The sequence below is a fragment of the Rhyacophila brunnea genome, unplaced genomic scaffold, assembly GCF_057557595.1.
Source record: "Rhyacophila brunnea isolate RB1 unplaced genomic scaffold, BYU_Rbru_1.0 scaffold_4, whole genome shotgun sequence".
Taxonomy (NCBI): Eukaryota; Metazoa; Arthropoda; class Insecta; order Trichoptera; family Rhyacophilidae; genus Rhyacophila; species Rhyacophila brunnea.
The window spans coordinates 33,386,435-33,412,864 of NW_028233068.1; the positions used below are offsets into that span (position 1 = coordinate 33,386,435).

A 26,430-nucleotide genomic window follows, 5' to 3' on the forward strand; every position below is an offset into this window, starting at 1 on the left:
TTGAATGATTTAAATAAATAATTATTATAGTAAAAAGATAAAAAAGAACATTCAACAAAATTTGCGAGCACCGCTTGCAAAAAATGGGATTGATGAGACGCCATAAATATTATTTTGTATTAAAAAAGTATATTTATAGTACCTAATTGTATTGTATTACTTTTTAATAATTCACGAACCGGAACGCAATATGTATTTTTTCTATGATATGGAGCGATACTATCTAGGATTTTATGAAGTGGATTTGATTGGTTGGAGTTTTTGCTTTTCCAATTATCCTTAACAATGGGAGGTTAGTTCCGCAAATTAAGAAAACACATGACCGATAGGTACTAAAGATTTTTTGAGGAAACTTAGATCAACACTAATACGTACAAATAGCACAGTTGTCATTTACACTACGTATGAGTCAGAAAATATGTTATACTATATTATTATTAACTAAATTAAGCAGACAGCTTTCAAAAAATTAAAAGGCATAGAAATTTATCAACTTACTTCAAAATATATTTTTTTAGTTTAATAATCAAAAATATATAATTATTATAATAAAATATTATGCTTTGTCAAATGAATAAAAGTACAAAACTTAATAACTTGATAAGCTTATAGCCAACGGTTATTAATATATCTTATCACTGTCCAGTCAATAAGTATATCATTGTTTTTACTTTTAAGTCTGGAAAAATATAAGATGTAAATATCGCTCTATCTCAACGCGACTCCAGTCAGACACGATTATTCAATGAATACACAGAGTTTTTTAAACACTATAAACATATTTACACTAAATTGGACGCTGTCCGATAGTTGTAAAAGTTGTGAAAATTCAATTTGTTTATAATTCATTAGTAAACCGTTATTTTAAAAAAGGTGTAAGTTTAAGTATATTGTGGAGTGTTGTTTTTTGCTTAAATAATTGCTAGTACCTACCTACCCCTGGCATTAGTTATGTAATATGAAACTTACTATTATCTATGCATTGTTTAATATCTCTTAAAAATTAAATAAAATTTCTGTTGTACAAAAAAATGATAATTAAATTAAAAATATTAACATAAATTAAAACATCAAATAAAAAGTGTTTTTTAATATTATTGTGTAAAATAATGAGTTTCTGAAATCGTTTTTTTTTTTTCAATATACTTATATTTATGATAGCTGCGTAAACGTGCATTTGACAACATTGTGAGGTATTTGGTTACATTATTGGTTTATATTATAATTTACCCATTTCATGAAAATTATTATAGGGATAATCTAGGTATTATGCAGAGATAATATTGGTAAGATAGTTTAAACTATGATTGTTAATTATAAGTGAGCAATGTCTATCATACGTTCATTTTCTAATTTAATTATCCATCAAAAATGCATGTTAAAATCATTTTAAAAAAATTACTTGATTTTTTTACTATTTAAGTCAGTGTCAAGTGTCAGTGTAAGTCAAAAGAGTTGTATTGATGAATTTACTATGGGAAGAAGAAATGATATATTTTTTCGATTATTTCTTTTAAGATAAGAAAAATAATAACCAAATATAATTAAGAAAAGCATTTTAACAAAATTCTATCTAAAAAAATATCAATTTCGCCCCGAGAATAATAAGGGTTTTTTTAGAACAGAGGCTATTAACGTAATACGATGAATTATTATAACATATTAATCTAACACATCGATTACTCGCTTTGGGTCAAATACACATTAAAAACAATACGAGATATTTTCTAAACATGGTATTTGCACCCGCACTCACTGTTAGAGAGATGGTCACTCATGCACCATTACAACATTACAACATTACAACATTCCATTTACCCGCAATATTAAGAATGTCCATATCTCTAAAATAAACAAAATTCAATGTCGAAACTACAAAATATTTTGAAAACCATAAATCTTAACAATAAAAGTTAACTATACTTTAATTATTCAGACGCTAAACCTATACTCATTTTAATGCGGCGAGACAGTTGTTTTATTGAAATCTTTACGATAAACTAAAACATAGTTTGACCGAGAAATATATAAATAGGCTGACGTTACAATGTTTTCATTTCAGATAGTATCCACTGAATACTTCATGAAGATAAATATATTATAATATGTAATATATTGATAAAAGTTGAAATTATGCACTAAAATGCAATAACTGACATTCATCCTAATACCCTGAAGACGTCTTGTTTTGAATTGCAAATTTACACACACGATGGCTCCGTATCAAGATGAAAGCGAAGCTGAGATAAAACTGAAAACTGTCAATTTAGGGGATAATGGAGTAATGGATGACAGTGAAATGGAAGACGGCATGGATTTGGAAGTTACAAAAGTTGATAAATATGACGTAGATAAAACTACGCAGTATTTAGCGGTCATTATCGGTTAGTGTTTAAATAATTTTGAATCGATTACTGGATTTATAATTAAGATTAAAAGGATTTTTTTTATTTATCTCATTCTGCTCATTAGTTTCAAAATCGTAATCTTGCCTGTACTATTCATTCAATCAATGATTAAATGAATGATAAAAATGAATGAAAGGAAATCAAAAATGACTTATAACAAAATACACTATATAATAATGTAAGCCACTTGTAGCTATGTGTTAAAAATACATTAAGCAATAATTTATATTTTTATGCAGACTAAATTATAGTAAGATATAAGTAATAAATAATTATATACGTATTTATAAATTCAAGAATGATATTGCCTTTTATTAAAGCTGAAAAGCTCGATCGTTGAAAGATATTTTAATAAAAACTCAAAGTTAATTACCAATGCTTTTACATGGCAATTCGCTGACAAGTATATAGGTACCATATTATTTGACATTATTTATTATTATTTATAAAAAAACCTGAATGATATAAGTTTGTAAAATTATATAAATTATTAAAATGGAGAGATTTCTGCAGTTTGGTTCAAAAAAACTATTTTAAATATTTTTTTCAAACTTTCAATAGTAACGATTGGAGCTTTTTCGTCTGGCACATTCCTGTCATGGACATCATCGGCACTACCTTTACTTCAATCAGACGCAGCTCATATAAAAGTAAGTTTTAAAGGATTTTACAATAAACATACTTCACTTTTTTCAATAATTTAAAAACAATAGAATGTTGTGGCTTATTTAAACTTCGACTAGAAATACCTACATAGTACTTACACGTAACGTATGGATTTTTAATATTACTTATGTATTCATTTGTTCAATGTTAGTTCTTGATAGAAGGACATATAATTAAAAATAATAAATACGACAATTTTATATTTTTACAATTATTACATTATTATAATCAATCAAAAATTGCCATTGGAATAAATTTAGTTTCATTGTAGTATAATATTTGTAGAAATAAGCACCTATAATAAATAAAATATAATTCACACATTGAAGTAGAAATATTTTTAAAACTAAATTTTATTACTTAACTTGAATTAGGGTATAATCAATATAGGGCATCTGGAAAATTGACACTGATAATATGAGTAAAAAATAGAGTCTGAGAAATAATCATAGTTCGTCATAGTAGGTAACTATTGATTTAATAAGAAAAAATCACATAACCTAGAACCTTTCCACTTTCTTTTCTACTACTGCCTATATTCAATCCATGACTGGCCACTGAGGCCAACAATACTATCTCATAGTATTGTCCGAAAGGTTTACTTTGGAAGAATGTTGTTTGAAATTCGGCGGGTAATTTAGGATTTGATTGAGCCACTGAATTAGTCATTCATTAAACTCAAAATGAATGCGGATAAAAATGAGTTCAAAAGTTACTACGTACGTAAATGCATACTCAAGCGGTGTACTAATGCATTTTTTGCAGAAGTATGTTTATGATAATACTGTGCAAGTTTTTTGGCTAAACAAATGACATGCACATGTTTATATTTATATTCTGTATACTTGCAGTAGATTAATTGAACATGTGCAGCAGAAACTTGCGCTCGTCGGAACTAGTCACGTATATTTTGTTGAGTTTTTCAATAATACAGCTTAGAGTAAACTAACACAGTTGGAGGTAATATGGCCGTCCCGTATACTTGTACATAAATGCGCAAGTATACTGCTCAAGTATGCAGTTAAGTTTGAAGCTGGCTTAAAATCTGCAGTTTTCAGCAGTGCAAACAGTAAAGACAGAGTGTAATTTAATAAGCAAAGTGCCAATACGAGACTATTATACCAGGATTGGTTGATATGACCATGTAATTTTGTGTGATTTCATGTGTCGTTTCAATTTTATATATCGTTCACAAACTGCTACAATATGATTATATAGGACAACCGGTATATTATATATTATATATATTTTTTAAAACTTGTTTTTAGTATTTTTTCTTTAAATCTAGTGGTATACTAGAAAAAAGTGTTTTAATGAAAAAGTTATCATCTGTTAGATAATGTGACTATTTTTAACAGGTGACAGGTCACGAAGGGTCATGGATTGCTTCTTTACTAAATTTAGGAGCTTTAGCAGGCGCCATACCGACTGGTCTTATAGCTGAAAGATTTGGAAGGAAGAAGACACTTCTCTGTTTAGCATTGCCCATGACAATGTCGTGGCTATTAACAGCATTGAGGTAAATATTTATTAAATTAATTATAAATATTATTTTTTTATATTAAATAAAATAAAACACAATATTTTATGTAGTAATTACTTCACGTAATTCAATAATAATTAGAACTGGTTTAATCCGCCTCAATAATTTTTTTTTAACTGATATAATATTACTGGTGTTGTATATTTTGTATCAGTTTACAATTATGTGGAATAATTAATTACTACATTTTCAATTTTGTATTTTATTTCATTTAATATAATGTTTTTTCTCCCAAAAATTGACAGTTTAACACCACTAAAGAAAATATTTATTGAAGTAGTGTTCGGAGGTCATTTGAGGAAATTCGAAAAGACATATTATTTTCCACAGTATATGAGAAAAGTCTATAATATATCAAACATATTGAAAATTGGACATTAATTCATTTATTTTCCTATTCAACTATTCCTTAGGTAATTGATTCGCTATTCAAAAGTTCAATAATAAACTTAAACTTAAATAAATAAACATATTCAAAATTACCGAATAATCATACTTAAATATTGTTATCAAATATTACTGTACGTAGTGAACGGTTATAGATTATTATAAGTATCGTCATAAACACTAGTCATCAATTAAAAAATAATGATACTAATAGTTTACTACTCAGTAGAGCTACCACAAAAATAAAAGATAATTAGTAATACTAGTGCATACCATATTTTTACTTACCATATAATTACTACGAATTTCATCGTTATAAGTCCAAAAATAAATGATAAAAAAGTTTATTTATATTTTTTAATCACAACTTTCTGGTTGACCCTATTACAGTTAACTAAGCGTCAATTTTGATGTATAATTATAGCATAGTTATAAAATAATACTGTGTGTAAAAGTAAAAGAGAGATAAGTTGAAATTTAGTACTTTTCAGGAGAGTTGAAGAAAGATTGAGTTATAGGCTATTTTATATAAAAAAATATATACTTAAATGTGTAAAAAGCCATCGATCCAAGTCGTATCCTTTTTTGTTGTTGTCCATATATGATTAATGTGGAAAGCTTAATATATATTTTTTTAAATATTACAGAATTATCCCCTTTTTTATTTTGCACATAGTAAGAAGTAGAGTAAAATAATTCTATACTAAGCAAGTCAAAGTGAAACACAGTTAAACAACATATTTTTGAGTCATGTGAATGGCTTATAAAGATAATCTTAAAATATTCTAGTAAATTCTCTGTATAGTTTACTAGACGAAATTTCAAAAAGTGTAAGAATATGTAATTCTTATTTTAATTTAATTTATATTTACATGTAAGAATAAGAGTGAGAAAGAGTATTTATATGATATGCATTTCTTAGTAGTTATTCATTAAAAATCAGTAGATAAATGGCATTAAATAAAGCCTTACGGTTAGAAAAGTAAATGCCGAAAAACACATCATTATTTCACAGAGCCACCGCTAAAGTTTTGAATTTGATTAGCGGCAGGTAGGTAACGCAGGTGAGGTGAGGTGTCTCGAAAACCGCATACAGTGCCGCACAATGAGGCAAAGAGAGAGTACCTACTGAATATATTATTCAAAATTATGTTAAAATATACGAGTCGTCGCAAAAAGGGACGGAATAATTTGATTCATTCATCACTCGAATATACGAAAATAGATCACAATCACAAAAAGCCTAAGAGTTTTGCAAACAAACACGCATCCATGGTGAAATTAACTTTGTGAACAAAAAGCTAACGCCTTAGCTTTAAAGTTGTGATTTTTTTAATGATACAATCTTAAAAGTGATAGTATCATTATTGCTAATTACACTGATGGCATCTTGGGTTTTAAAAATTTGGAAATCATAATTTTTAATTCGTCTGAGATTTATGTAAAAAAACACAGACGTATATAAAGCGTTTATAAGCAAAACGCAGGTTTTATTTGCATGCCATCGTTATTCACCGAAAAAACGGGTAAACAGTAGACAATCTATGCATATCGGTCTATGTTTATTAATTGAAAGATTTTTTACATCCTAAGAAAGTTATAATCTTTTTCGTCTCAATAAATAAAGGCCAATTACGGTATATATTAGTCTTGATTTATCTATCTGTAACGCAGCACACACAACACCGCGCAATAATGCACACACATGCACGCACATTCCATATCTGTTTGCACATTGAACACATTAAACGGGTCTAGGACGACTCGGCGCTAGGACAACTGGGCGTCACACAATCGAATGAAATTCGAAAACAAACAGACGTTTGTAAAAGTCACTTTATAAATATATATTTAAAATTATTATTTAATATTTAAATTATTATATTTAAATTTGCACACGTAAATAATGATTTAATTGTGCATTTGTTTAAGTTTCAATGAGAAAATAGTTGTTTTATTTTTTATATAAAGTTTCAGGCAAGATAATTTTCAATCCGCAATGAAAAATATTATGTTAAGAGCAAAATTAATTAAAACTACTAAATAGTAGATATATACTGATCAAAATTCTAGTCTACTTTCTGTATAAATCTAAAAACGAACGTCTATTTATTTCATTCGACAGTGCGCCGCTCAATTGTCCTGGCGCCCAGTTGTCCCATTCCCCATTATACGCATTGAGCGCATCGATAAGAATGATTTCCAAGTATTTTATATGCAATTAGGATCATTAATAGGTAAATATTTTATTACATACTTATCTATATCTAGGTTAATAAAATTGGCAAACTAATTTGAAAGCTTTAACAATAGAGATTGTATCCATGTATGATTGTAAATGAAATATATAATATAAATAACTTATTTAAATATCATAGAATAAAATTATATTTCACCGGTATATTATGTTATAAATAGGAGAAAATAAATGTTTTCCATTCATAGTATTTTCATAATATAAACCCTTTAGCCAGAAGTTAAAGTCGAGCTTGTTTCGTTTTGCAAAAAGTTATCAAGGAGTTCACAAGAATGTCTGAATGAACCAACGACACAGCACATAATATATTACTTTATAGCTGACATGTTTGCATTTTTCTGAGATATATGGTATAACAGCCTAGAGCTGATTTATTGTTTCTCGTGCTCCTGATATTTGAAGTGAAATAATTTTCTTTATTTCTTTTTTTTCCATCATAGAAAATCATATTATTTTCCCGGGAATAGTTTAACAGAAAAACTCACGTAGTCAAGACAATCTATCTTGAAAGATATACGTTATGGTAGAGGAGTTTTCAAGTAAATGTCGCAGCCCAATACTCTTTTTTTGACACACTCTGCCTACGTAATGTCTATATTTATACAAAAAAATATTTTGAATATATATTTTTCGTTCTTTAATCATATTATTATATAATTGTATTTTTTTCATTGCAATTTATATTAAGTTGTTAATATGCTTTTATCGATTAATCAGAAAATACATACATAATATGGAGTAAGGAAGTACCTACCCCATCACAATAGCCAGTTTGTTTGGATAGTAAACAAACAAAATTTTGTTTCAACTAGGTACCTATATATTTTATTCTGCACTCGACAGCTCGTGTCGAATTCGATCATCTATCTATTGACAGAAACAATTGATTTTCACAATTTGAATACTTCAGTTCTGCATGTAATAATTATCATATTATATAATGATCAATGATTCATAATATTATTATGTCATTTTGCAGGTCTTTAAGGCTATTCTTAAACGACTCAAATTCATTTCTTTTAAATGTCGAGACAACTATTAATTGTACATTATATTATTAGTACCTTTGCAGGATTCATTCACGTTAATTTTACAATATCAAAAATTGGCAGACTTCGTCTTAACAAAGTATTTTCTTGGCATTTTTTTCTTATGTGTTTGTATACTGTTTTCAATGATGCGGGTTGCATAATTAACTAATCGAATGAACTTCACGGCTTTCGTCATTTTTACTTTATTAATGTATTGAAAATCAACATTTTTTTCAAATGATTAATAATTATAGTATAGCTTTCTTAATTCCAATGTATTCATATTTTTATAACACATAATACATATGCATATTGTGTCTGAGTAAGTCGATCGTTTGAGATCCGTATCAGTTAAAGTACAGTCTTATGATGAAGAGGGTTCATAGGACATTTTTTAAAATTCTTTACATGAAGTTTTTGGATAATATCCGTGGTTTTACCTGGTTTATTTTACTTTAAGTGTGGTTGTTTTACTAACACACTTTTTTAACACATCAAAAACATACATATTATACAACAATTATTTACACCCGATGGGATATGAAACCATCGCACTCCAGCTACACTAGTAGCTGATTCACATATAAATCACGTAAAAATTTCCTAACAATATGCAACTGAGGTATTATCGTGATTGGTATGTGCATCGGTAGCTTTCAAATGCTTGTAATGCAATGGATATAGACAAAAGTCTCAATGGTAGCATTTTCTTTTAAAACTATTTATTGTAGACTCTTATTATAATGTTGCTGATGTATTGAAAAATATGTATATATCAATTGTATTAAAACCAGAAAGAATGAAATACTTTAAAAAAGATTTTCTTTACGATCCTAGATTATTACGATATTATCCATGTTACTATGAAACAATATCCACTGCCAACATATACGTATTAATAAGTTCATTATTATTACAAATCAACTTAAAGATAATAATCATAATACTAGTATAAGTAGATTGGACCATTACTATTATTATTATTGTAGAGATATACAGAAATTTATCGTGGTAAAAGCTATTATAATTCAGTTGCAAGGGCTCTAATATCTACCAAGATTGGCTTCACACTGAGTGAAATTCAAACCGCTTTAAAATTGCTTGAATACCACAGCTAGGCAGGCGGGCGCATAGAAAAGATAACAGGGCGGGATGGAAGGAGGCGTTTTTCTTTTCAACGGTTTCACCTGAAAACAACTTTCAAAAGCCTTTAGAAAAATCCAGCTGACGCGGAAAAACGTAAATGTGTAGTTTCTGAAGGCTTTGCTTGCAATTTTCCCTTGATGGATTTTTTATATCACATACATACAGAAAGGGCGTAAAATTGTGTGACATTTTCGACATGTATGAAGGTATCTCTTTTTATTATATTATAAATAACTTAATATATAACATTTAAACTTCAAAACAATTTTGAATTTGTTATGCATTTAGTGATAATGATTATAATATTAATTATATGGCTAGTTTCAAGAAATAATCAATTATCAATAATTTAAGAAAGCAGAAGTAAGATGAATTTGTCATCCAACATAAATAGTTATTAATAAAGTACAATTATTTTTTTAAATTAGTCATAAAATATATTAATTACAACAATGGTTGATTACATTAACGGTGGTAATGAAGGTGTCAATAGTTCTGATAAGCTATTCAAAAGATAACGATTCGTTGGTATCAAAAAATGCAATCCTATATAATAATAATTAGCCATTTACATAGATAAGTTAATAATTATTGTGTTTTAAAAAGTATTTGGAATGAGATTCATGAAATTTATAGAGAAAATGATGCTTAAGAAACAACATAAGGTATGAGTATTTTCAAAATGATGTATCTTTTATTGATTATATACTTACAGACTTGAACAATATATTGATATTTTAAAAAGATACTTGTATAATTCATTATGTAGTATCCGAAAAATATAAACCTAGTAGAATTCAACTATCTTTTATAAGATTTTTTCTACGATATTAATCATTCGTTTTTTGCGCACTCTGTAGCGTGCAGAAACAAAATTATTGTGAAATTGCTGTAGGGATAATAAATATAACACAAAATTCTATCTTTTCATGACAATAGAGTTACTTAATAAGAAGAAAGCTCCTTATGATACAATGTATACATAAAAAAAATCTTGTCTATGCAGGCAATACTTTAAAATACCTTGTTAAAGTATAATACCATTTAATAATTTATTTATAACGCATATGAAAATAGTCTAATGTCATCATATTTATCATTTTGGGTTGAATAACTCTAGAGTTTAGGGATTGGTTTTTTGAAATTATTCATAGATACATAATTTAATCTATCTGCACATTATACACCGTCAATAATAAATGTTTTTTCGATTAAAATCATTATACAGATGTCATGGTGACGCATCTATTGACAGGATTACTATTTGCATCCAAAATTATATGGATATTTGAAAATAAATTTGTTTCTGCATATAAGTGATTCATAAACTTTTTCACGCAGTTTGTAAAATGATTTTCTTACTAAGAAATTAAAAAAAAAAATATGTAGACACACTTATACTTTTGTTGAATTTAAATAATGTAGCTAAAAGTTGTATAATAAAATTTTTACTTAAGTTAACCAGCAATTATCGCCATCCTTACAAAGTTCTTATTATAATTAAAAATTTGTGGTTTACATCATTTAAAATGATAACAAGATAAAAAGAACTTTTTATATACAACGTTTTTAAATTTTCTGTTGAATCATATTAACTTGACTTGACTAGCTTAAACGATCAAAAAAATTTGTACTTGATAGAAATACTGAATAATGAAATGTCACTTCATATTGATTTCCATAGTAACGCACGTATATATAATTTATTTATTTATTATTTATAATAATTTAGTTTCTAGAACCCCGTAGCAACCAATAATGGTATCGAAATAATTTTTCATACAAAACAGAATGAACTAAAAATGAATTCAATTCTACTTAAATATGGCTAAAGGTATTAAAAAAATGCATTGGCATCGTGTTCTGATTTATTCTAAAAGTTTCAAATGTATAGCTAGTCGAGAAGTTAGTTAAAAATAGATTGCAAGATTTGTACCGGACAAACAACCACTGGACAAATAAGAATGCGACCTAAGAAAAACGTTGTAAAAAGAATGTTAGAGAAAAAAAAATATACTTACAACAAGAATTATCGCATAAGAAAATAATGATAAATTTCTATTTATTTAATATCTACCTGTGTAAGTAAAATCTACACTGAATTCAATTTAAAGCCCAACGCATACACATTCATTCAGATTGATGCAATATCTATTTATGTTTTAGGAAATGGAATACGTTACATATTGTAAATGGAAATCGACATTGTATCTGTGGAGTATGGTTTTCAAGTTAAAAACTATTCATAGAATTTTATATTTAACATAATATGAAAGGTTGTTATTGGTATACAATATAAAAATAAAATATTAATTTAATAAATGTATGCGAATCTACGGCATTTAAAAAAATCTTATTTTCAAAATAGATTATTCTTATAATAAATTTTAATGGGTTTATGTATGATATTTAATACTTTGGACGCGGAAGACGCACATGGCGCGTAATGACCAGGCGGCCGATCAATGTAATTAACGTGCATTTTAAAGGGGGCAATTAAAATCTCATTATCTATTCAGCAGCGAAAGCGTTAAAGAACTAAACAGTCCCCATAATAAATGTGAAAGTATAAATACACTTACTTTCTTATTTTTATTAAATTATAAGTAGATAAAACACAACTCTCAAAGATATTGAATGAAACCATTTTTCGTTATTTTATTACAAAAGCGAAATTGAAAAACGTTAATAAGGTGATTCAATAAATTACTCGGAAGTTATTTTGCATTGAATTGCAGTATTCTGCCATTAATGCGCTAGGCCAGAATGAGATAGAAAACATTTGCAATGGTGTTATAAGCATAACATATTTTTTTTATAAGATTTAAAATCACTATTTAGATAATTAATCACGTAAAATTACTAATTTTCAAAAAGTTTCTAGCATCAATTTAATGCATTATGCAAGTAAAACACATAACATACTATTTCTATTATAATAGTTCAATCTAATTAATTGATAATTCTACATTATTTAGACTTTTTATTAATATTGGGTATCGGATTGATGAATATAATTATTATCTTATTATTAACATGTAATTATTGTATCGTATAAATGCTTGTAGGTATAAGTATTATAAATAAATAGAAAATATTGCACATTTATAATAATTAATTAATGAGCTATAATTACCAATAGCATTGGTTTCAAAACAAAAACTCTTCAAAATCTTTAAATAAAGTTAATAAACCTACACATACCTTCTTCATACGGAATCCATAATATAATAGATGATGTGTTAGAATATTTCATTAAATAATTAAATACCATATTGCTAATGTTTCTTATACTTTAATAATATGTTTTGCAACGTGACGACTTATTGTGTCAATTTCAATTTGTCGTATCACATTTTCCAATCGTGGTCCGAGCAAATAAAATGGATTCACACTATTATGTAAAGTTAACTGATGATTTACAATGATTGCAAAAAATGCATCGTGTACGAATGTACAAACATAGAAAAAAATCTAATAGTTTAGACATGCTCTAAAAACAGGCATTTAGATTTACTAACTCAACCTAACCAATGTTCGTAATATTTTTACATGCTGCGCGGAAAATAATATTTATTTGCGGCAAAGTTTTATCCGATTTGTTTTCGCGCGCCGTGTAATTTATTTTAGGTACTAAGACTTTACATTTTGTAAAATTTAAGTTATTTATTTATATGGGTTACACGTAAATACATTTTTTGTAATACCAAAACTAAAGCCTTAATTCTGTAAGGCGAATAAAAAAGGGACTTGTATGATTTTTTTTGTTGTTGTATTAAAATCACTTAATAGTAATTTCAGAACGTTTTTAGTGGGTACGGTTGAATCGATAGTTCTAAAATAATATTATTCCATGCTTTGTTGCATTGAAAAATAACGGCCTGTTCGAATATTTCAGTTCTATAATATAATGTGTATTTTTTTAGTGAACAATATATCCTTGCCATAAATGCAATGCAATGTAAAATTACTTATTAATGAAATTACATATAACACATCAGTTGCATACTGTGAGGAAATCTCGTCGTGATTAGTGAGTTTATCGGTAGCTTTATCAGTATGCAAAGTGTCCAGATTGCGATGGTTATTTAACTGAAGTGATCAGAAAATGATTAGTAAATAAATTGTTAATGGTAGAAATTCTGAATTTTTTAGAAATAAATATTAAGTTTCTGTGACATTTACTGTTGCATATTTCCATAGTTGATAACCATAGCTTCAGTGTTGTTTCGATGAGACGAGGTGCTGCATTGATATCCGTTTGGTTTCTCTGTTTTGATTTTATTGCTGACTAAACAAATAATAATAATAATTGTATACTTAGGAATTTTTGTCATATGCATTTTAAAATGAGCGAAATCTATTTGCGGTTCACAAGAAAGATTTTTTTTGGGACCGGCACCGCTCCGTTGACCAGCGATTAGGAAGCACTTGTTTAAAATACACTTACGCTTTTTAGACGTACGCTGACATGTGAAATGATAAGATTAGCTGATTTTAATTAAAACCATTGTTTCAGCACATCAGTATACTGCTTCTACGTGGGAAGATTTGTCGGAGGCATAGCTGTAGGTGCAGTCAGCGTTGCAGTTCCTCCATACGTTTTGGAATTAGCTCAGCCAGCTCAGCGCGCTACACTTGCAAATTTTTATCAGCTTCAGCTGGCCGCTGGTCTTCTGTTTGGATATCTTGCAGGTAATAATTTATCTAAAAATATATATTTTCAATTACATAATAATAATATGTCTGATACTACTATGTTTGAGATATTCAATATTTTGTTATTAGCCCACCCTATCTGTTTTCCTTTATTTCGTTTCTTATCATATAATTTGACACACGTTTCTTTGGGCAGCGTTCGAACTTGTATAGCTGACCGTACGTATGCGTATAAGACAGACGGTTAGTGCCGTCAAATAGTTAAAAGTACCCGGTATCGGTATCGTATCGAACTGTTGTGAATAAAAAAGAATCGATACTTTTTGACGGCCCACAGATGGTAAGATAAGCCTAAATCCTAGTTTCAGTGGCGTTTGAATTCTGAATGCTTGAAGCTTCTGAATTTTCATGCGATAATTGGACAGTGCAATATCTGCGCCTACGTAATAGAACAATAGTAGCAAACCTACCGGTAACAAATGAACTACACCGTGCAAAGGCTCATTTAGATGTTAATCGATTTTCACGACCTGTCAAACCATAAAATGACGCGTCTTGCTTACTCTTGAAGAATGAGATCAGCGAGATAGTTAGCACTTTTACACTTTTACGTGTTAACAGTTATTATCGCGATAGTTTAAAATACACATTATTGGTGCAAGTAAATCCATGCACGTGTACAGACGCTATTATAATAAGTACATATTAATAATCAAATAAACAAGAAATTAGACTTGTAGATACATTGAAAATATTATTTGATATTTTATGACTTCCTCGTGTGTTATGATTATACCTCATACGTATGTACAAATAATGCATATTACATGTGATATAATAAAAAACAATAAAATTAGTATTCAAAATATGAATATTATCATATATATGATTATATATATAAATAAATCATAACATATTATGTAATGATTTATTTGAATGAATACAATTTATTCCACAATTAGTCTCGTAGGTATTATTAGTACCTAATTGGAATTTTTAGTAGAAACAAAACCTTTTTAATAAAAAAGCAAATTAGGTATACTCTGTACCTATTATTGATAATAATTGGCTCATTAAAGAATTTCGGAAAATATAGAAATATTGGATTATTATAATATTTAAGTTGTCGTCATATAGTTCTAGTATTTATTTAGTTATATCGTTTGAAACCGGCGTTCTGGGTCAATAATCTTAGGCGCCTTTCTTCTTAACTTGTCTCCTAACTCAGCAGGACATGCTGTAACGTCAAACTTATTATATTATTAAATTTAATACTTATTGGCAAATCAATTTTCAAGTAGGAATGTGAACAAAATGTCCCGCCATTTTTAAAATTTTTCAATCAGACTCATGATGATTTATTGCATAATATATCCACTGTTTCTGAAGCTCATGATGTATTAATACTATTTTTTTAAGGCCATACTTCAGCTGAGGCATGATCTAAAAAGATCGTGGCTATGCGATGCGCAGATTGTGCAAATAACGCGTGCCGAACGAAATATAATTTGTCATAAAAATCCAACAATCGACGTGCAGACACCTTGATTGTCGGTCTCCGATTGGCGACTAGTGAGAAATTTCGTCGCACCTACTGTTGAAAATTATTTGTCAATTCACTGAAGTACGCTCTTAATACGTTACAATAGTGTTAGCACGGCATACGCCACAATAAACCATTTTATTTGTCAGAATTAGGTCTAACATACATGAACAAGTGCTTGAAACAAATGTAAAAATGCCCGGCTATGTCATAATAGTAAGTATTACATTTGTGCAGGTAAATCGATGAAAATTTGACTGTCTTTGTGTCATGATCTGACCGTATGTTTTACCATATTATTATATCTATTTACATATGTTAGTAGTGAGGAATAAAGAATAAAGAGTCCTTAAAAAGAATACACGTCACACGATAACAAAAAATTCTTTTTTTAAATTTTACTTTCATAATTATAATATAAGTATGCAGGATTCGTCCATAGAGAAACGGTTTATTCTACGTTTTTCGTTTAAACAACTCTTTACAACAATAATTTCCTAAAAGCAAGTTTGTTCAATAGTAAATATATTATTTAAAATTGCTTAGTTTCAAACTATGGCTTAAGTCTATCAAGTTTAATATAATATTATTATATAATTCTAGAGCAATAGATGTTTAGTTTGTTTATCAACCTTCAAAACTGAGATATCTGGCAGTAAGTTATATTGTTGAAGAAAACGGTTGATAATTATATCAGTAATATTTATTAATATTATATTATAGTGTTATGATGGAATCAATCCATATTGATATTTCCTAATATATACTTACTAATTTTATTCTATGACAAATAGTTTGAAATAATAGTAGTCAAACATTGAGACTTTTGAGACGAAATCTTTATAAAAAGTGGTTAATAAACTAATGACTAGCTTAGAATTCCCTTAGTTAATGAAAATATGAAAGGAAACAAAGAAAAGTTGAAATAATTATTTTATTGTTAACAAAATAATATTCTATAATAAAAAATAGTTATTCTAAATTATATAATATAATGTGAAGCAATGGAGCGCGTAAGCATAGTTTATAAAATATATATTTAATGAAGTGAAAGAAAATTGTACCATATTAGTTATGAGTTATATTTAAGTAGAAACGTTTTATTTAATATGCTATGATTCTGACCAATCACATTGAGACTTTGAAAGAATGCTTTTTGGCATTTTTCTATACAAGTAAGATATATGGATAGGATATTTGAAAGTCATGAAAGTCTGTTTGAAATTTATTATCTATTATGGTTTGGCAGGGTTTAAATTTAACAAATACTATCTACACATTTTAGTCTTAATTCTATGGAAAAACATACGCTTAACTGACAAAGTTTAGTGTGCACTAAATGTCCCATCTTCACAGCCTACCTCCATTCTTCGCCAATGATAGCTAGTTACCTACACCCATATCATATAACACCTATCCATATGCAATTAATATTGATAGAGGAAGGACAAATTCTTCTGGCATTACGACCATGAAAAAATCACTTTATAATGGTGTTAGTGTCATTTAAATGTAATGATATCAACAATTAAATGCGTCACCTTCACTGCAATAAGAATCTGACACCATTCTATATGATACCTATAATCTATAATATACTATCTAAATACAAATATATTTCATTATTTGCATGATTCTCTAGTCTACATTCTACAACCTGAATAATACGAGGGTGGGTCAATAAGTCCTTAGAAAAGCCGACAGGTGGCGCGACTAGTACTGCAAGCGGTTTGTTTTCATGCAGCGGCACTACCGATTTAGTATGCTGCGAAGTTTCAATCAGATTGGTCGGGTTGTTGTGTGTTTCTCGTACATTTAAAAAAAAAATTTGCTTGTGGAAAATGGAAAAATGGAAAATGGAGAAAATTGAGTTTAGAGTTGTTATTAAACATTTTAATATAAAAGGGTTAACAGCAAAGGAAATAAAAAATGAGTTGGATTTAGTTCACAGCATATCTGCTCCTTCACTTGCAACTATTTATAACTGGTTAAATGAATTTAAACGTGGTCGTACATCAACAAAGGATGAACCACGCTCAGGACGTCCTGTAGAGGTGACTACACCAGAAATGATCAATAAAATCCACGATATGGTGTTAAGTGACCGAAGATTAAAGTTGAGTGAGATAATTGAGGTTACAGGGATCTCAAAAGGTAGCGTCATTTCTATTTTACATGACAAATTGGGCATGAAAAATATTTCTGCAAGATGGGTGCCGCGTTTGCTCACAGTCGACAATAAACACAGTAGGGTGGTGGCCTCTAAAGCCCTGTTGTCGCTCATGCAACGCAATCCGGATGAATTTTTTCGTCGCTTTGTGACTGTAGATGAAACATGGATACACCACTATACTCCCGAGACGAAAGAACAGTCAAAGCAGTGGATTGCGAAGGCAAACCATGTCCAAAGAAGGCGAAAACCGTAAAATCAGCTGGTAAGGTTATGGCTACTGTATTTTGGGATGCACGTGAAATTATTTTCGTTGACTATTTGGAAAAAGGAAAAACAATAACAGGGGATTATTATGCATCTTTATTGGACCAGCTAAAAAACAAAATTGAAGAAAAACGGCCTCATTTAAACAGGAAAAAAATCCTCTTTCATCAGGACAATGCCCGTGTTCACACATGTTTACGATCAATGGCTAAAATTGAAGAATTGAAGTTCGAATTGGTCGACCACCCACCGTATTCGCCAGATTTAGCCCCCAGTGACTTTTTCCTTTTCCCAAACTTAAAAAAATGGCTAAGTGGACAACGTTTTTTTTCAAATGAAGAAGTCATCGATCGGACAAATGCTTATTTTGAGGACCTTCCGAAAACTTATTTTTCTGACGGTTTAAAAAAAATTGAGAAACGTCTAACCAAGTGTATTGAGCTCCAAGGAAATTATGTTGAGAAATAAAAAAAAAATACAAAAATAAAACCTGTTTTAATGCTTTTTTCTAAGGAATTATTGACCCACCCTCGTAACGTACACGTCATTTATTATTAGATTGAAGAATAATTATAGATTTCTACAACAGTCATGATTATATAATTAGTATTATATTAAACATGCGTGTGGTTTAGAGATACCTGACTTTGAGTTGCAGAGCATAGAAATGCATTAAGAGGATGAAAGCATTCAATAGGAATAGCGTAGGCAAAGCAAGATGCCACCTATTGTATATTTCAGGATGCTTTCTTGAATAGCAGACAATGCAAAGTAATAGTATGAATACACTCTTAAAGTTAGTGATGCACCTAATTAGCGATGTATTTAGTTGAATAATAAATAAGTACTTCTTATGGAAAGAAAAATGACAGAGAAGAAAAAAATATACGGCATAATAGTTGATATAAGTAGTACAAACGTAATGTACACTAAATCACATAATAAAATTAAGATAATTATTATCTGTTTACGGAGAAGTCACAATAATCGATTCATCATGTCTAATTCATCATCGGCACCATTCGCCGGGAAATTTAAAAAATATATATTTTGACTTTTTTTTATTAAATTTATTAAATCGTTCTCTTGTTTTATTAATATAAACAATATTGTGCTATGATTATAGGACCTGGTGAACCCCACAGTGTATTGTCCGTACACGTTATTAAGCTTTTCAATAATGTTTTTTTTATTTTTATATTTCTATATCTACATCGTTAAAACCAATGTGTGTGTCTTGATGTCTAGAGCTATATATATATATATATATATGTACAGGCATAAACAAGGCTTAAGTGTACAAGGTTTAAAAATTAAACAAACAAATTTTATAAAATACCTATGTAGTGAAACAGTAGTGTAATCGTAGAAGTTAAAAAATCACCAAAACATGCAAAATTTCAGGAAGTCCATAAAATTTGAAACAATAAAATTATCCAAGTTTAAAGCTTTTCTAAGCTTTATTGCATCCAAAAATTTCTTGACTTTAATTACATTCAATTGTAAAAACTATCTGTTAAAAAAAACTGACATTCAAAACGACTCTCAAAACTGTATTTAAAAAAAGATATTACCTAGTTACTAGATTACCTAGTTACGATTACCATTTCATCGTATGTTGTATATAATATTAATGCGACGTTTGACAGTTCTTAGTGCTCCCATATTAAATTTAAATAATTAAATATTAGGACCAGTTTTATCAGTTGAAAATATCCGTTTGAGTAAACAAAACCGAGTGTGGTCTATATTGTCTACAACATTCTATTATTCTATATTCCTCATATAGAAAAAGAAAGACAGAATGACATTTTTTGACTTATTTGTTCGAATATAAGGTTAGTTTTTTGAAAACTCGTTTTTATTAAAATAATAATTGTGAACATCGCATAGGCAGTACCAAACAAATAAATCTTTTGAAAGATAGCGATTGCTAATAAAATCTAGGCATTTTTTTGCGTTAGTTTTGTTTAAATCAAATGTTCAGAGGTATTTTAAAAGCTTTGTTAAACGAATTATTAAAACTGCGTCAAAATAATGAAGACATGGAAGTTGTTATCCTTTGTTTTTATACTCACTTTATCGTAATAACATTTTGATTAATAATAATAAAATTGTAGTATCACCAAAATGATATTATTTAAAAAAATTATGGCATAATTACACAGTTTGAGGAAGTCGTTCAATGTCATAGCACACATTTTGTAACAATTTTTTTTTGTTAGTTACATTGAAAACTTTATACATAACTTAAAAAAATGTTAAAAAAAACTCTATGCTTATACTAGATAAAGGAATTATTAATACAGTCAATCGTTCTCCCAGCATGAAAGTGAGGAAAGAATTGTAAGTTCGCTTAGTAATGATTGCCTAAATTTTTACATTCGCGCGGTTTCATCGGCCGCGTGGACAATCTTGAAAACATCACAAACGATGAAACTGTTAATAATATTTCAGTTTTCTTATGTATAATATATGTATTTAGTTGAGCAGTGTTATTAAAGATGTGACATTGATTGGCATTTGTAATTGAAACATTACATAAGCAGTACATATTGCCATGAATAATAACATTGTTATTCACGACTGACAATAAATATGTAGGCTACATTATGGATGTAAATAGCAGGTAAAGTTATTTTAATTAAAGGATATTACCTATGCCACCGCCATGATATCATTATTATTTTACGGCCTGATTTCAATTTAAAATTATGACACACTAATACGAGAAAATTTGGCTTTAACATACACATTCAAATTTCATTCTCCGATTTTGTAATAATATTACATAGTAGGATTATTATTTAGTTGAAATTTGCGTATGAATTTAGTGTGTCTGATATTATGGAAAATAGTTTAATTCAGTTAAAAACAGACGCGTTTTTTGTTGAATCCTTAGAAAAAAATGTTATAAAAATATTCCAGAAATATTTCCACGATCATTTGACGAGGAATATAATAAATGAAAACATTCTGTTTTATTAAACTCGTTGGTAAAATAGAAGGCTTTTGAAATAATTTGGGTCAAAGAATTGTGTTTATAATTTTACAAAATCGTGATACTATTTTATTCTTATTACATATTGTGTAGTATAGTGGTATTCAAAGTGAGCATTGCCCCAGTCATTTCCATATGCGTCAAAAGCTGTTCAAAGCAAATAATAATTACAGACAATCCTCTATTAATGCGAATCACAATGATAGATTCGTATGTTTTTTGTGACTGTTTCTTCAGGCGATAAGAATATGTAAACTGCTGTTTCTTTATCGCTACAGTTAACTATAATCCTTTATTTTATAAAACAGTCCTTCAAATTGTTTATTATACTTTTAATAACTCATAATTGGCCCTTATCTCATTAAAATGTTGGAAGTCGTAATATAATATCCATTGGAGTATAAATTATCAGTATTATTAAATTTGGCAGCTCGGAAAAAATAATAATCTCAAATCTTGTTCTGCAAGACAAAATTTCAATCTTATTACTTTGATAATTAATTAGTACGCCATGAAAAAATCATTAAAAGCATACTAAGGGTGCTACAAAAGGAAAAGCAATGAAAAACTACTGTTATGGTTTTATAATTTTTCTTAAACTTTTTAAAATGTTTTATTTATTAGTTTTAAATAAAAGTATCTATATAATATAATTAATTATTAATGTTATTATTACAATATACAATTAAAATTAAAGCATTATTTGTTCCATGTTATAAAGTGCATGGTATCTAAATTGCTAGAGGTAGATTTATTTTTATTATGGATAATAGAACCTTTTATAAAAGTATCTTATGGTGATTGGACACCATGTTGATTACGAGATAAGTTAAACTTAAGACATCCTCTGTGTGAAGATAAAAACAGTATCCGCCAAAAATGTGTTATGCAAAGCATGTCAAAAGCACTTCCCAAATATTTTGTCATTTGCAAGAAGAAACAGTGCTTCCGAAAAAAATGTAATCATCTTGTGAAGACAATATAAAAGTGTTTTTTTCTTCTGAAATATAACAACCGAAACAATAGCCAAAATAAAACGAGATAGTATGTAAAATATTTATGTTGTAAGGGTTCCTATATTTATATATAGGTACAAATTCAAACATAAAGTGATGCAGCTAGGCATCTACTCACAATCATTTATCTGTTTGAAAATATTGCTACCAACTTATTTATTTATTAAAAAAATGACCATTTGGAGTAGATAGATTAAGAACTGAAATTAGAGGGATTGAAGTATTTCTAATGAAAACTTAAAGTGTGTTTTTTTAATTTCAGGAATGACCGGAAACGTTTCAATACTTTCACTTATTCTTATAATAGTCCCTGCGGTATATTTTCTCGCATTCCTTTTCATGCCTGAATCTCCTGTTTACCTTATGACACAAGGAAAAGAAACTGAAGCCAGAAATGCGTTATACTATATTCGTGGAATAGGCTGTGACATTGATCTAGAGCTGAAGATGATCAAGGATTACATTAAAGAATCAACGTCTAACGAAGGAAGATTCAAAGACTTGATAGCAACAAAGTCAAATGTCAAAGCATTATTCATAGCTTTTTGCTTAATGACACTTCAACAATTCAGCGGAATCAGTGCAATAATATTTTATCTTGGGAAAATATTTCACAGTACTGGAACATCAGTTTCTCCGGAACTAGCAGCAGTTATTGTAGGAATAATGCAGTTAGTTTCAACGTATTTTTCAGCGGCATTTTTTAATAACACAGGAAGAAAGTTGATGCTAATAGTTTCAAATGTTATGATGGGAATTAGTGTTGCAATATTAGGAGTATTCTTTCATCTACACGTGACAATGGTAACTGAAGGACACACGTGGATACCTATCGTATGTCTGTCAGTTTTTGTGAGCTTTTACTCGATTGGCGTAGGCCCGATTCCTTGGTTGATGCTGAGAGAAATATTCCCGTCGAACATTAAAAGACGAGCGACGGCCATATCGGCCGGTGTTAATTGGTTTATGGCGTTCATGGTGACGAAATATTACCAGAACATGGTGGATGCAATTGGAACTGGTTGGGTTCTTTGGAATTTTGGTGTTGCATGTGGATTGGCTTCTTTGTTTGTGTACTTCGTTGTTCCTGAAACCAAAGGAAAGACTCTGGAACAGATACAGAAAGAATTAAATGGAACAAATAAAAAGAGACGACATAGACATATTATAGAAATAGATAGTCTTTCTTTATCGTCAATGTAAACACATTTTATTACAAGGTAAATATTTTATATGTTTGTTGTATTGTTAATAATATTTTTATAATATTATATTCATAGGATTATTGACTTACTAATGTACATATAATTTCAATTGTAACGTGGGTACAATAGCAGAAATAGTTTCAAATAAATGAGCGTAAATTTAGAATTATTATAATTATATTTTCTTATATCTCTTATATCTTATATTTCTTATATCGTATATCTCTTATGTCTTATTATAATATAATGTTGAGTCTATTTAGTCAGTAAATGCACATTTTTCTAATACGATACTTTAATCATATGTTAAGTTGTACAAATATTTATTAACTTTTTATATTACTTACCAAAGAGATTCATCGCAAATGAATATCAAAAATCATTTATTCTTAAAGTTCAATTTAAAAATAAGTAAAATTAGTTTTAATCTTCAAGAAAACAATACATATTGTGAAATAATATTAACGGCCCACATGCCCAATGTAGGTCAAAATGGAGCTTTTATGGTATATTCAGAGCATAACTATGGACATTTCTTAAACGTTGTAGATAATCTATTTATATAATTTTGAAGCCTTATTATCCTTTATATTTATTTTACACATTTGATGACTGCATACAATATTATTACATGAAATAGTATTCTTTTAAACCACTCGATGTAATGTTTTAGATTATAGTCATATTTCAATACACCCATGTGCAGTGGTGTTAAGATTTTTTAGATTTATTAATTTTTAAACGAATTTAAAAAACCATTAGTAAAATTAATGTTAACATAAATTATAGTGAAATATTTACGATAAAACATAATATTTTATAATCTCTGTGATCCCAAATTTGACAAGAATTAGCCATTTTATTATTCAAAAATCGGGCACGATTAACACAATTGAAGATAATTCTAAAGATACTGATTATAAGCTATATTTTTGAACATTCAAATTTGATAAATATCCTCTGAATAATGATTGTTTTATAATAATTATTGACCTAAGAATAAGGTAGTAATTTTTTGAAATACTCCATTTCTATTGGTATTTCCCAGTGATTCAACTACAACAGATGGCCGTAGCTGTAAATTGACAAACGATAAATGAAGTAATTAGTAAGATTATGTTAACGCGCATATTTAAACATGTATCTAACCAAAAAAAATTGTATTTTTTAAACGGTACATGTTCAAATTTCGGATCACAGTGATTATAAAATATAATTTTTTATCGTAAATATTTCACTATAATATAATGTTAATATTAATTTTACTAATGGTTTTATAAATGCGTTTAAAATTAATAAATGTAAAAAATCTCATCACCACTGCACATGGATGTACTGAAATATGACTATATTCTAAAACATTATATCGAGAGGTTTAAAAGAATACTATTTTATGTAATAAAAGTACATTATGCAGCCGTCAAATGTTTAAAATAAATATAAAGGATAATAAGGCTTCAAAATTATATAAATAAATTATCTACAACGTTTAAGGAATGTCCAGGGTTATGCTCTGAAAATACCATAAAACCTCCATTTTGACCTACGTTGGGCATGTGGGCCCTTACCAAGTTTTTATAGAACGGTGGAGTGGAACAATGTAAAATTAATTAACCCGAAATATGCTTTCTAGTCTAACGTGCAATTTTAATTTAAGCTGAATCGTTTGTTCTGAAATCGCAATAAGTTTTGATAGTTAATTATTATTCTATTATTTAAAATAAGGGTTTTAATAACTATTCACGATTAAAAAGTTATAAAGTTAAGCGTACCTAGTCATTTAATAATATTCTTTAAATAATACACTATAAAGCAGTGGTTTGCATATCATGTAATATTCATCTTTTATATCGTAGTAATAGTATACGTACATTTTTCTATTTCTATTCTTTACTTGATTAACATAAATCTAGCTAGGCTATAATTTTTATTTAAAATAAAAATGGAAAATTGTTTTTGTCTAATTGTGAACAATTAAATAATGTTCAAATAAATGAAAGAAATATTGTAAATATTTTATTGTATTTATTTAATGCATTTATGGTTTTAAAATTATCTAATATTTTCAAACACAAAATACACTCATACAGTAACTGTTCTCATTAACTTCTGACTTACCTAGTTTTATAATTTCGTAGAGAACGAAATGTAGAATCATATTCAAGAGCTATCTCAAAAACAGTGAAAATCAAGTTATCTAGTTGTAGTATTGAGATGACGATACATTAAAATAAATAATGCTCGGCTTACTTACTTGCATAAAATTAAATCCTACACGAAATATAAAAAAAAAAACATTTTATATTATAAGTATTGTAAGAGGACCAATATATCTATATTTATGATTTTTCAATTCACTGTTATTAATTATTATTCATGGAAATTTATTACATATTATTTTTCATGAGTTTTGAATAATTATTAATGGGTGTGATGATGAATTTCTTCTATCATTTGATGAGTGATGATAAAACTGTTAAATTATGGAAAATTAAGAAGTGTTTTTACCTTTTCAAAGTGTTCCTGTAGTAGTTATTATAATATAGTAATTGTCGCATATTATTTGATGTAAGTTTACAGTGTTAAGATAATTTAATTACAAAAGCATTTATACACTTATTAGTTATATATTAATTATTCATATTATTTTAAATGACAGTCTGTAGGTACTATTATTAAAAGCAATATATTGGTAGTTTAATTGATAAGTGAAAATTATAAATTGTTAGCATCTAAGTATAAAATAATTACTAATTTATATTAAGTTGTACTATAATATTATCATTTTACGAGGGATACCCAACAAACCAAGATATAATATATAAGTTCATAAAACTAATAATTTCATTTAAACTAAAATATTATTAATAAAAGTACAAATTATAAAGGAATGTTTTATTATCATTATTTAAAATAGATGCTTATAAATAATTGCAAACCAAATATGCCATAATGATTACAAAATTAATATGTATCTTAAGATCTATAATTTTATTAATTTAGTTGAAAAACTATTACTAATAGAAATATTCATATTATAAAAATCATATCGGTATCTGATTAGAGTTGTGCTAAATTGAGTCATTGTACGGTAAGTGAAAGATATTTCTCAGGTCCTATTTGGTCTTAGA

At 28.1% G+C, this 26,430-nt stretch overlaps 1 protein-coding gene across 2 annotated transcripts; it reads left to right on the plus strand.

Annotated features, from left to right (window-relative positions):
* Positions 1–731: 731 nt before the first annotated feature.
* Positions 732–25,971, plus strand: LOC147067284 (facilitated trehalose transporter Tret1-like). Of its 2 annotated transcripts, none has more exons than XM_085954410.1 (6): positions 732–1,193; positions 2,063–2,384; positions 2,970–3,058; positions 4,433–4,593; positions 13,958–14,133; positions 22,357–25,971. In XM_085954410.1, exons 2-6 carry the CDS (start codon positions 2,213–2,215, stop codon positions 23,295–23,297), a joined length of 1,539 nt encoding a protein of 512 aa, XP_085810536.1. In that variant the 5' UTR covers positions 732–1,193; positions 2,063–2,212; the 3' UTR covers positions 23,298–25,971. The 2 variants fall into 2 exon arrangements, with proteins under 2 accessions (XP_085810536.1, XP_085810537.1); XM_085954411.1 differs by having other exon boundaries at positions 732–875.
* The last annotated feature ends 459 nt before the right edge of the window (positions 25,972–26,430 follow it).

Excerpts from the sequence above, each read along its gene's own strand:
- LOC147067284 (XM_085954410.1), top strand. The coding sequence starts at position 2,213 with ATGGCTCCGTATCAAGATGAAAGCGAAGCTGAGATAAAACTGAAAACT. Across the intron at positions 2,385-2,969 it reads GTATTTAGCGGTCATTATCG|TAACGATTGGAGCTTTTTCG; the intron begins GTTAGTGTTTAA and ends AACTTTCAATAG. Across the intron at positions 3,059-4,432 it reads CAGACGCAGCTCATATAAAA|GTGACAGGTCACGAAGGGTC; the intron begins GTAAGTTTTAAA and ends TATTTTTAACAG.